Consider the following 12,262-nt stretch of genomic DNA (forward strand, 5'->3'; position numbering starts at 1 on the left):
ATTACTTTTGACAGTGCAGAAACAATTGCCTTCCTTGATGAGCATCAACGACCATCATCACCTGGGCACACACACAGCTCCCCTCTAGTGCTCTACTGAAAGTGACATTTCGTGTCACCCTTTTTGTTGGTGAAAAATTCATATCGTCAGGATTAATATCGATATACGATATATCGTTACATGCCTACCTAGTACACATACTTACATTGTCTAGCTCTAGGCCATTTGTATATTGTGTACCACTTTATTGCACATCACAATGGAAACAGTAATTTGAATTAACAAAAATGACCATTTGGGAACATTCACTTCATTTTCATTATTTAGTTACAAAATCAAATGTTACACCTTAATTACAGTCTATAAAATATACATCTTCAATATAAAGACTAAATACAGTACATACTCATAGCAAGTAAAAGTCCCCCAACCAGTCAGTTTTATTTTGTCTACCTATCTAGAATGTTACATCATGTGGTAAATGGCAACTGAATAGCAAAAAAGGATTTTACGAGACAGAACGATATTGGCACACCATTGTTTCCAAGTTATTGTATCACTTGCACAACTTAAATAGCCTGAATCAACATTGATAATATAACTAATTTGTATCAATGATTTATTGGGTTCTATGCTATTCATCTTATTAGAAGGGGAAAGGGCACTCGAGTATATATTATGTTAATTTAAAACGTCTATCTGGAATATCCTTGAATATAAATATCTTACTGGAATCTTCTCTTATGGTTAAAAAAAAAGACGTGTGGTAATCTTGGTAGAGATTTAAGGGAGACAGACAAAATATAGATTCAATTTTGGTAACTTCTCCTTGAACTCTAAACACTAGTAACTTATTCTCCTTGAACTCTAAACACTAGTTTGGTTAATCGCATGGACAATATGAGCCAGGTTCAGGTAAATATCACTTTTGTGGCTTTAAAAAAAAATGGAATATAAAAGTTACATAGTCATTTATGTATTGAGTGAGTTTCATTATATCTGGTACAATTTCAAATATAGGTGGTAAGATCGTGATAACGTGTTGTAGAGACACTTTCAGTTCAAAAGCTATGAAGTTACAAATTTCAAAATTTGGAAAAATATAAACCTTCATCACTTGAAATCACGCTAGTAGCCATAACTTCCACATAGAAGGCCACACGAAACTAACAATCCCTGATCCTCTGCCCACTTCCCCAACTACCCCTTATGGCATGGGCATGGCAATCTCAAGATGGTCTTCGATGCAACTGGCATTACGAATGGGTTACGTAATAGGCTGATTGGCCACACCGCCACATTGTGGGCTTCAACATATTTGTGCTTGTTAATACAAGCTGTCTTAATCCTTTGCCCAACTTCCATGCAAAGCTTTAGTTGAAAAAAACCCCATTCCTTAATAATGCAAAAGATGACATGGGAGAGCAGCATCTGTTCATTAATGCTGAACATACAAATTAGTTAGGGCTTAGTTAGTAAAATGTGTGACCAATCTGCAAAATAAATGCCTACCAATAGCTTTCTTCACAAATGGGTCTACTATCACCTCTCAATTTGTTATAACCCAACTCCCTTGGGAAATTTGTGACAGCTGCTGAAAGTTGCGGTACCACTAACAACCTATATGCAGGCAAAATTTAAGTAGCATGTGACAGGTCAAACTAGGGTGTTCATGATTCTGAATCCATTGCAAGCATTTTTATGCACGAAAAACACTTCTTGGCCCAAAAAACAGCCATAGACACTTCCAAATGTGATGACCTCATCACATTTTTGATGAGTGACAAGATGTTTACATCTTACCTGCATGGAACATTGCTCTTACAATCATAAGAGATGTCAGCATCAAGGAAATAAGAGGAGTTGGGTTGGAACAAATTGAGAGGTGATAGTAGACACCTTTATGAACACATTTGTCAAGAAAGCTATTTGGTAAGCATTTATTTTGCAGATTGGTCACAAATGTAGCTAACTAGCCCTAACTAAATCCCTGGAGATGGGGAGTAGGAGTTGGTTTGAAGCTTAGATATAGTACTGGTGATCAGCAAGGTTTTCCATGAAGGGTCTGACGAGGTAGTCTGTTGAGAAGTAGAAGACCAAGCCAAAGGTGATAGAGATGGGAAGGGCTGGTAGAGCTTTCTTAAAAATGGCCAGAAGCAGAAGGGTGAGGCACAATCCCTGCATGACACAGAAGGTAGAGAATTATAAGATGGAAATCTACAGTGGTAGGAAATGTGTATCTGATCTATGACCCCAAGTTAATAGGCATAACATTAAAGAATGTGCATCGTTTCATGTGCTGGCACGATTTCTTTCAGTATAATGTACCATGTATGCATGCCCTTAAAAAGATTCACATATATCAAAACTCAGTGTTTTCAACAAATAAATATAGCCCTATGTCCTACATAATTTGCATTAGTTTCCATTATTTGCCTATTTTGATATACCGTAAGTAACACTGTATTGACCATGTACTGCATAGGAACAGTGTTTTTTTTTAATAGGGAAATCTAGTTAAAAATGCCTTTGCATTCAAAATATCAGTTGGAATTTCTTACTTACTATGAGAATAGCCACAAAGCAGGCTAGCAAGGTGTTCCAGTCTCCACCAGTGGCAGCAGCCTTCCCTACCAGTACACTGTAGAAGATGAAGTCCCCTAGACCTAACTTTATCCCTCCTAGAGAGAGACGAAACACAAGTCCAGTTGATCCTTTAGAATTTAGTTTGTAAATGAAATAAGTTGAAACCTAAATATTTTACCTGAAGACAAAAACATTGATAACTCACAAACTGTGTTTTTAAAGAACTTTCAATTAAATGATCACTTACTGTCATCTTCAAGCTCTTCCTCTGTTGAATAAGACCTGGCCATTCCTGAGGGCTCACTGCGGTCTGTCTCTGTTGTCCTGTCTGGCTCCACATCACTGCCATCATTCTGATGGGCCTCCTCGTCTGAGACACAAAAACAGCAGCGAGCAATGCGAGTCAAAGCCTGCCTCATCTGACAATTCTTTGGTGCTCATGTTAGATACTTTTTATCACTACTAGAGATGTGTGTGGCATTCTGCTAGACCAACTCTGAACTAATTAAAATCTCATACCCCCAGTTTGTACATGAAAAGGCAGAGAAAACAGAGAGGCAAACCCACCTACTAGCCAGAGGGCCTATGGGCTCTGAATGTGCATGTACACAGAGTCTGTATTTGTTGTCCGCAATTGGCACACATTAAAAAAACAAATGGGACTCTGACACCTTTGTCCGTCATTCAAGATGTCAGATCAGGCTCCATTTCCTGCGTTTTTTTCTTTGCAAAATATAGACAAGATGATGAATTTGAGAAGTGTTTTTCGGCTGAACCCTGAATAGCCTACAGTATCTGCAGATTCAGTCCATCACACTTTTTTGATGCCAATTAAACTCTTGAAGTGTGTATGTATCCCTAGTGCCAGTCACTGGTCAGGATCAACTTGGTCACAGAAATTGTGGCTCTGTATTACTAAACTGGGCCAGTGAAAAAACCCCTTGAAACGATAATTTTGCAGCTCCTTGATGTCGGGATCAGCAGGTGAAACTCTCCTTGCCCTTAATACGATCTCAGAGTGGATGGACCAATATTTTATTTTATTTTTTCTGTTTTGTGAACACAAAATCATTTTCACTGATTGATTTAATTTTGTTTTCTTCTGCGAATTCTTCGTTCCACAACGAATAGGAAAATACGCAGCAGTGAGTAAAATATGGACTCGATATGGAAGGGCCTTTAATCAATGGACTTTTAAGAAAAAGCATAGCATTCATCTAAGCCTAAGGAGACCTAAATATAAAATATATATATTTTTTATTCCCTTTTATTTTTCTTGCCTTTTGGGTAGACTAAACACTTCATTTGGTTAAGGTTTGTTTGAAAAAACACAAAAACATACCTGTATCACCATTACCGGCCCCTCTGTTTTCTGGAGGGTTAGCCATTCCTACCATCCATATCATGGCGGCTGGAAATTGAAGACATGAGTTGAGAAATAACATGAATATGAAAAATATTCTTGTAGTTGAGATGAAATGAAAAATGCCTTGTTAAGATATTGTGCGGCATTACGATTTAACGGTAAGTCAAAAAATATTTTAATTCTTAGATAAAAATCTAATCATGCTTTTTTCGTGTAAAATAAGCTTGAGCTTGGATCAACCAATTTCAACGAATAATATGACATCGAACTATAAATTGTACTGTAATCCATGTTTGTTATGACACGGCTACTTTTCAACACTAATCAGATTCCTCCTAAATAATGTTATGTCACGCCTCCATGTCCCGTTTCATTTGGAAATACATCACTATATTGAAGTTACATTGCCTGGTTAACCACTCCCTTTTGAAAACATTTCATTTCAGAATGGAATGAAAGTGTAGTATACTGGAACACCAACCTGAGCAGCTGATAATCAGGATTACAATTCTGACCCGTGTTCACTACTGGCTGCTTGGGGCGATGACCTCGAAAATGAACTATCATACTGTTCCATTTGTAATTCACTCTGGATAAGAACATAAACTAAATTGTATACCTACATGAGTATATGAGGGCAGGGAAAATTGGTTCATTGCGTTCCTGGGCTGTTTCCACCAGCATCCTCAGAGGGCCTTTGGGACACAGGACTGCAACTAAATCTGTTAACAAAAGAACATGACTATGAAGCACTTGGAACACAAATAAATGTCATACCCAACACCCATAGTCATATTCAGGCTAACTACTTATTGGGATCTCTCCGCGCATGCTAGGGGTCGGAAAATAATAGAGATCGGAGATCGGATTATTTGTAGTGGATAGTGGTAGGACCTCTTTAGTCCAACCAGTGAGATGTCGGGGGTGATGTCGGACAAACGTTATGTCGGACTTAACAGTAGGTCAGACTTAACAGTAGGTTGGACCAGTGGGCACTGCAGCCCCCGGCATTAGTTATGGGTTACATACACTGTGTACCGTAGTTCAAATTACATGAATTTGGCACAAACACTGCCGTGGTTAGGGATTCTATTTACCGATATGGTACAGTATCACCTTCATGCTTATACTGTACATAACATGTGTTAGTGTTCCTGTATTGAACATTAATCGTAACTTACTAATCAGCACAATTATGCAGTGGTAGATAAACACAATTCATTCACCATAGATGGAGATAGCCCCTAGTATGACCCAGGCAGACCACTCAGGCAGGTACTTGACAAAGACGAGGGCCATGAGAGCACTGATGATAATTAGGTAAGCCTGTTGGAGTTGTAGAGGTCCTTTCCAGTGTATACAGATCATCCCCACTGCCCCAAAGTTCCAGACGATGACGGCTACTGTGGGGTAGTCCATGGCTATGTTGTATGTCTTAAACACCTCCCTGAGAAGATAAGTCGGAGAAAGTTAAAAAAAACAAAAGAAATACACAGATCAATTTCTGCTCCCAGTTATATCATTACTTTTTCATATATATTTCTTTTTATCCCACGATTTTGTAACCCATTTTTCACCCCTGTGTCAATCATCTAATGTGATCCTGGGCTCTACACACCCTCCACCAACCTAGTCCCCATATATGGGGGACAAGGGGAGAGCAACGGACTTGAACTTGTGTCCAAGTTGCTCCTTTACACCTGACAGGGGGGAGTTTCCCTGGTTGGACGTAGCGCGTGGAAGGAACACGTTATTCCAACCAGTTCCTTTCCCCTCCATCAGGCGTCCCGGCTGGCCAGGGGGAGGCAGTTATATCATTACTTCAAATGTGGTAACGTTTCGGGCCGCAGCCCTTCCTCAGACCTGAAGTTAAAATATACACCAATGTGCGTGCACGCACAACTAGGCTTGAGAGAGAGATAAGACAACCTCTCCTTTTTCTCCCAATAGTTAAAAAAAGCCACTTCTCTTGTACCCTACTGGTACACCTGCTGGTAAGGAGCCCCCACTGGGAGGAATGTGCTGGATGTTAACTAGATCTGTGAACTGAGTAATTCTGTAATAGCATAGCATGCAGTAAGCCGTTTCACATGAGATCCAGTACTTACCCCAGATACATGTAACTGAACCAGAAGAGCAGCATAAGAGAGGAAAGTATCAGCCAGCCATGGATGAACTAAAACACACAAGTGATACACAATGATAAATTAAAACCTTAAAGGTTTTATGACATTCATTTTCATTTATTTTTCTTTTAGGTTTTATGACCTCAATTACACCCAAAAAACCTGAACTTTGAACATTCAGTGGATTTTCTGTGGTCTGAAGTTTTCTTTGGGGTTTGGAGCTACAATGAAAACAGGCAACACAGTGAAACAGTGACATCTGCTGGCAAATCCCATTGACATATTTGGGATTTGCAGTAAGTGATGTCACTTACTGCTGGCAAATCAGAGCACCCGTTTCAGCCAGAAAACCCCAGATCACAGAAAATCTACTGAATGTTAAAAGTTCATGTTTTTTGGGTGCAATTGAGATTAGAAAACCTAAAAAAATTAAGAACAATTCCAAAACCTTTTTTTTAATGTCACAATCCCTTTAAGATTTTGAAGAAAGGTATTCATGGTCTAATGTATATTGTGTTGATCCAATAATGTGCATAAGTAGTACGGTATACAGTGGTGTCATGCTCGTAGCAAGCAGTACCACAGCGTGGTACCAATATTTACTGCCCCATTCGCAGCTTTTAACAAGCTACAAAAGCTACAAACGCAACTCGTGCAGAACAATGATCCATGTGTCATCTGTTAACCCATTCTGACCGGGCACCCATTTTGGTGTTGGCATCATGTTATGCTTTAGCTATTGAAAAATAGCAGATCTACAAGCTCATATCGCGCCACCGAGTGGCGCGATACGAGCTTGTAGGTCTGCTATTTTTGAAAAATCGAAGAGCGACTGACATTTTTAGAATCTGATCTCAGGTTAGAATGGGTTCATCAGACCCAGTGTTTGTCCGGCGGAAACCTCGTATGAATCTGATCTCAGGTCAGAATGGGTTAAAGTACCAGGACCAGTTAAGGAACCAGTAGATTATCAACACAGTATTATGGTGCTATTAACAGCAGTAACAATTAACACACTAGTAGTAGACTGGTAGTGTTGTGTTGTTACTGGTGTTTTATGGTTGTTTGAATTAATTTGTCACTCTCATACACTATACTGTAGCTGTGCTGTGCACATGTAGGCGCACGCGTGTTTGCATGTGGTACCGGGTGGAAAAAATACACCACTGGTAGTATATAAATTGTAGCTATGCCCATGTAGCAATCCCACAAAAGACCAATTCCAATATATTTATTGTACTTGTTGGATAAAATAGATATGAAAGGGTTTCTTATATTTGTGCTTTGGCTCTCATACAATACAGACTTATCAGTGATATTTGTCTACATTGAAATCAGTGCATGCTGCAAGCCCCAACAGTCAGTCTGTATTCAGTTTCGATGCTGAATGACAGACATGCCAAAGTAGCTACCGGTATCTTTATGTGAACATACAGTAGGGGTCAGTACAGAAGAAAATGCTGTTGTATCCAACAGCAACAACATAAAATCACCCCACCAAAACCCTAGTGAGATGAAAATGGATGTCTTATTGTTAACATTTCCCACACCTACTAACAAGCCAATAAGCAGATCAGTTTCAACCTTCTAACCTTATAACAGCGGTACTTGTACAAGACCACCAGGAAGATGGTCATGACCACAATGACGCTGATCATGATGATGGTGTTCAGGAGTGAGTTGAGGAGACGCAGGCCCACTGATGGCGTGTCCTCTGTGAAGGGAGTATAAATCCTGCAGGTACACCAAACAAAAATGTGTCATCCGAGGCGAGCCATCAAGTCATCCGGCTTATCAGTTCTGCACAATTATTATCGCAATGTAGAGAAATGCAATGTCACCAGGCAAAGTCTAATAATGCCATGGCTTCCTTTTGGGTCTCTGATTTCAAGTTGATGATGTCCGGTTACAAATGTTTCTTCTTATTTTGATTATTAGGTTGTTATTGTTAGGTTGACATTAATCCCTAGAGCCAGACAGTTGCCTCCCACAATTTTCAAGTGCTTCCGTCATACAGTCTGGAGCACGGAAGCTCTGACAATGATTAGAGGATAAAGCAGATGTGATGCCTCCTCCCCGCTTCCGTTTTGTTGTTACATAGTCACACAAATTTGCCTTAATAAATATAAATCAAAATAATCAAAGCATATATAGCTCGCTGCTTATCAGACATGACAATTACCATTAAATTGGTTGACTGGATTGGATGATTTGAAATTAATGAGAAATCTGGGGTCTGGCCCGACCACTAAACGGCACATGGCTACATCATGGTTGTAATGGTGATAAAAACCTGGAACCTTTAAGTTATTATGACAAGTTCTCTCAAACAAATGGAATAGGAGACCTCTGTGTCTTTCAGTAATGCATCACTAAGGAGGAGTCCTTTTACAAAGTTATATAAGGAAATATAAGATGAACATGTTGTTGTTTTCCCTAGTCCTGGCCCCAAAAAGAACAATGAGTTATCATGCCGTCAGCACGGTTCCTATTTCAAGTAACAACTTCAGCTTTTGTCATCTATTTAATATCCAAAATCTTCACACTATCTGGACACTCTCCTCCCGTCTTTCTCTCTCCAGTGTGTTCTAATTAACGCACACAGATACTTAACGCATGTGCATGGCAACAACTGAATGAACACCTACAGCTGCTGCCCGTTCTTCTCCGTGTAGAAGCTGACCGATTTGATGGTCGCGACCACCACCACCATGCAGAGGGTGACAGGAACAAAGAGCATGATGACATGCTTGGCTCCATATTTCAGGGTCAGTTCCTCCTCATCCACGTCTAGCTCACGCTCCACAGCGCTGTGGTCCACACCAGCAGCAGGCTCTCCCCTTCCGTCTGGCCGACTCTGCATTGAACGTGGGCGGGGGGCAGACAGGGTTAAACTCATAGCCTGGAAACCAGACGAATCTGCCAGACTAATATCTACGCAGTGATATTAGTCTGGCCATGCCAGGCTATTATACTCAGTGTGGTGGACAAAGTACTCAACCCCACAACTTGAGTCAAAGTAGTAGTACTCATGGTCAAAATACTCAACTGTCTTTATTTGTCTCCCTAAGGAGAAATTTGTCTTGGAGACAGAGTCACAGCTGCATACAAATAACATATACACATTCACAGAAGGAAAAGAAAAACACCATGAAACACAGTAACATAGAAACTGAGATATTGCACACATTCCCTTGATAAAGTGCAACTAGTCAATAAAGTGCATCTAGTCAGTTACGGTAGCTGCCGTTAGGAACGTTGCTCAGTCAAAGTATAGTTAAGTATAACTACAACTAGCCCCTCTCAGAACCCTACATAAAGCTTTTCTGAAATTTTGATGAGTTTTATGTAGGGTCCCTGTTCATGACTATATTTCCGTATGGGAATTCTGGAACGCGGACATAAACATGCTCTCTAAGATCGAATCTGCGCCGTTTGACGGCCTTTTTTAGTTTAAGTTATTCTGAATTTGTGAACTTTAAGTACCTATACATTCCGCTGCAAATATCTCCTGTGGCGCGGAAGCCGTTAATTATTTTTAATCTTTGTTTGACCGATTTGGTCGCTTTATTTCTTCTTGTTTGTTTACCGTTTATTGTACCGCCTCCCGGTGTGCGGTTGGCTTGTGCCGGCTACGTCCCTGCCTCTGATCTGCTCTGTCATAGCTATAGCGCCACTAGCTAGCCAGATAGGCGGTACAATGAGGTGTCAATAAACAAGGAAGGAAGAGAAGAATCAAAGCGACCAAATCGGTCAAACAAAGATTAAAAATACTTAACGGCTTCCGCGCCACAGGAGATATTCGCAGCGGCATGTACGTATAGGTACTTATACTTCACATATTCAGAAACCCTCACACGAAAGAAAATCGTCAAAGAGCGCAGACAGGCGTTATCCACGTTGTTTATGTTTTATGAATGTCCGCGTACCAGGTGGCAGGATACTGCTGCAACAGGACCCAATGCACTGGGTCTAACAAATGTCAGAAACTTCAGTAGCATTGGGTTCTGCTTGGAGGGCTAAACTACAACTTACCCTTTTGGGTTCCATATCCGTGGTGGGCATGGGCTGGTCAGGGTCTGGCTGGTAAGGCGGTACAACCGGATTCTCTGATGGGACCAAAGCAGTCCTCTCATTGTATGAGTCCTCTTCGCTGTCTGATGTATTCATGGGTGTAATATTCACTACCACACCAAGGCAACGACCTGAACATGTGGTTACACGTCATTAGCAACATAACATTTGAGTTTAGACCTGATTCATTTGATCCAAAATAAATGTTATTCCTGCAACTTCCCAGTTGTTAGTTATACTATAGTATGTTATAAGGAGCACGATGATCAGAACTGAGTAACTGATGGATGATCAGAACTGAGTAACTGAATAAACTGATGGATAGATATAGAAGCACCGTGAAGCACGCTAGCAACAGAAGTGAATCTTGCCGAATGATCCCCTGCTACGTCATGTACTAAAATATTTTGGTGTTACTGTGATTGTCACGTGCTAACCCCAATTATTTGGTCCAAAACAAAGTAATTACCTTCACGAATTCCACTTATTTCTCATGAAAAACGTTAATACATCACTGGGATTTCTCCACCGACGGCAAGCAGAAACAAACACAGGATCAACAAGGAAGGAAGGAAGGGACTGGGACGGGTGCCTCTGTGTCAGCTGATTTGGAATAGACCACGTGATCACTCGAGAATGACGTCGTTGGAGACCTCATGACCAGAAATCTCTGCTCACGATGTGCACGGCACGATGTCATGTGGCGCGAACACACCGTGCGCAAAACCGAGCAAAAGCTAAACTCATATCTCCTTTCTCCATATTTCAACTTTTTATGTTTTTTTTTGTAAATCACTGCCGTGGCGCACAGAAGAAGCGAAAATCAATATGGATAATTGACGAGTACACTTGTAATTCATTCACTGACTCATTATCATGGTAATTAAGTTCCGAATTCATTCTATTGGAATTAATAATAATTCCAATAATAATTATGTCCACAAGGTGGAGCTATTTGCAATAGGTCCTCTAACCTCGTGTGTGTGTGTGTGTGTGTGTGTGTGCATATTGCTACATTGTGTTTCTTACCTTACATTTTTTACACTTTCAATTTGAAATTAATAATAACTAAGCGTTACTATTTTCCTGTCCAACCTCCTGCAAAGGGGTTCAGCTTGTAGAGTAGGCTAATATAACAAAATACATTCATAAATGGATGCACCTGGGACGTATCCTCAGTGATGTATCCTGAGGTCATCGGGGTTTCGGGTCTCGCAACATCATACCCCTCACTCAGGTGACCCAGCCGGGAGTGATCAAGTCCCGACTTACGTCCCAGTAGCCAGCCGCGTCAACTCCGGGGGTGCAGAAGAGCAGCTGCACCCACTGGCATTCTGTTTTAAACTTTTAATAGCAGAATATGCACCCACTGTATAGTGACTGTCCTGAATGAAAATGTCACGTAGTCACATACCAGCTTGTGCAGCGTCGGGCGCGGGCCAGAGAGGTGTTGGGCCGCCGCCCATGGGCATTCAAATGCTAATAAGGTGGCTTTTGTTCTGCTGCCAGGTAGAGAGTATAAATGGGGGGGGGGGGGGGGGGGGGGCGGGGGTGGCACCCACCGCCGTTATAGGAACGTGACGCGTCTGCCAGTAGCTACCCTCGATAAGTCCCATTAGGGTAACACATATGCAAAGGTTTGCAAAGGTTTAATCATAGGATAGCATATGATAATACTGTAATGTGATTATTTATATTTAATAAACATATCGAAAATAAATGTCATTTATGATATTTAAGGGGCCATTTTAGTCCAGGGCCCTTTGTTATAGAGTAGAGTCCAAGGGAGGCAGGCCCAGAGACTCAGGGCCAGGGGCCCAAGAGCTCAGGGGGCTGTTATTATTAAGTTATTAAGCCCCTTGACGAATAGCCTAGCTAACATTCACTATGTAGATACATAAACAAGTTGAAACAAGATGTGAATGTAGGACCTGAAGCGACTGAAGGATGAAGAGATAGAGGAAGATTATTCCAATCAAATGGGGCTTTGTAGTATAAAGACCTCTGTTCAACCACATTAAGGATTTTTGGTATTTTTAAGTAGGCTAAGACTAGTACTGTAGGTGTTAATGTGGTGTTTGCCTTATGTGTAGCATATGCTTCACACTTG

General features: G+C 40.8%; 1 protein-coding gene across 1 annotated transcript; it reads right to left on the reverse strand.

The window, feature by feature from the left end:
• Window positions 1–230: 230 nt before the first annotated feature.
• psen2 (presenilin 2) lies at window positions 231–10,725 on the reverse strand. The gene is made up of 11 exons (XM_083764695.1): window positions 10,622–10,725; window positions 10,114–10,283; window positions 8,727–8,935; window positions 7,671–7,812; window positions 6,061–6,128; window positions 5,179–5,399; window positions 4,576–4,674; window positions 3,929–3,997; window positions 2,834–2,956; window positions 2,566–2,681; window positions 231–2,178 (listed from the first exon to the last, which is right to left on the reverse strand). Exons 2-11 carry the CDS (start codon window positions 10,246–10,248, stop codon window positions 2,023–2,025), a joined length of 1,338 nt encoding a protein of 445 aa, XP_083620821.1. The 5' UTR covers window positions 10,249–10,283; window positions 10,622–10,725; the 3' UTR covers window positions 231–2,022.
• Window positions 10,726–12,262: the final 1,537 nt, after the last annotated feature.

Source organism: Protomyctophum parallelum, assembly GCF_964188405.1.
Source record: "Protomyctophum parallelum genome assembly, chromosome: 5".
Taxonomy (NCBI): Eukaryota; Metazoa; Chordata; class Actinopteri; order Myctophiformes; family Myctophidae; genus Protomyctophum; species Protomyctophum parallelum.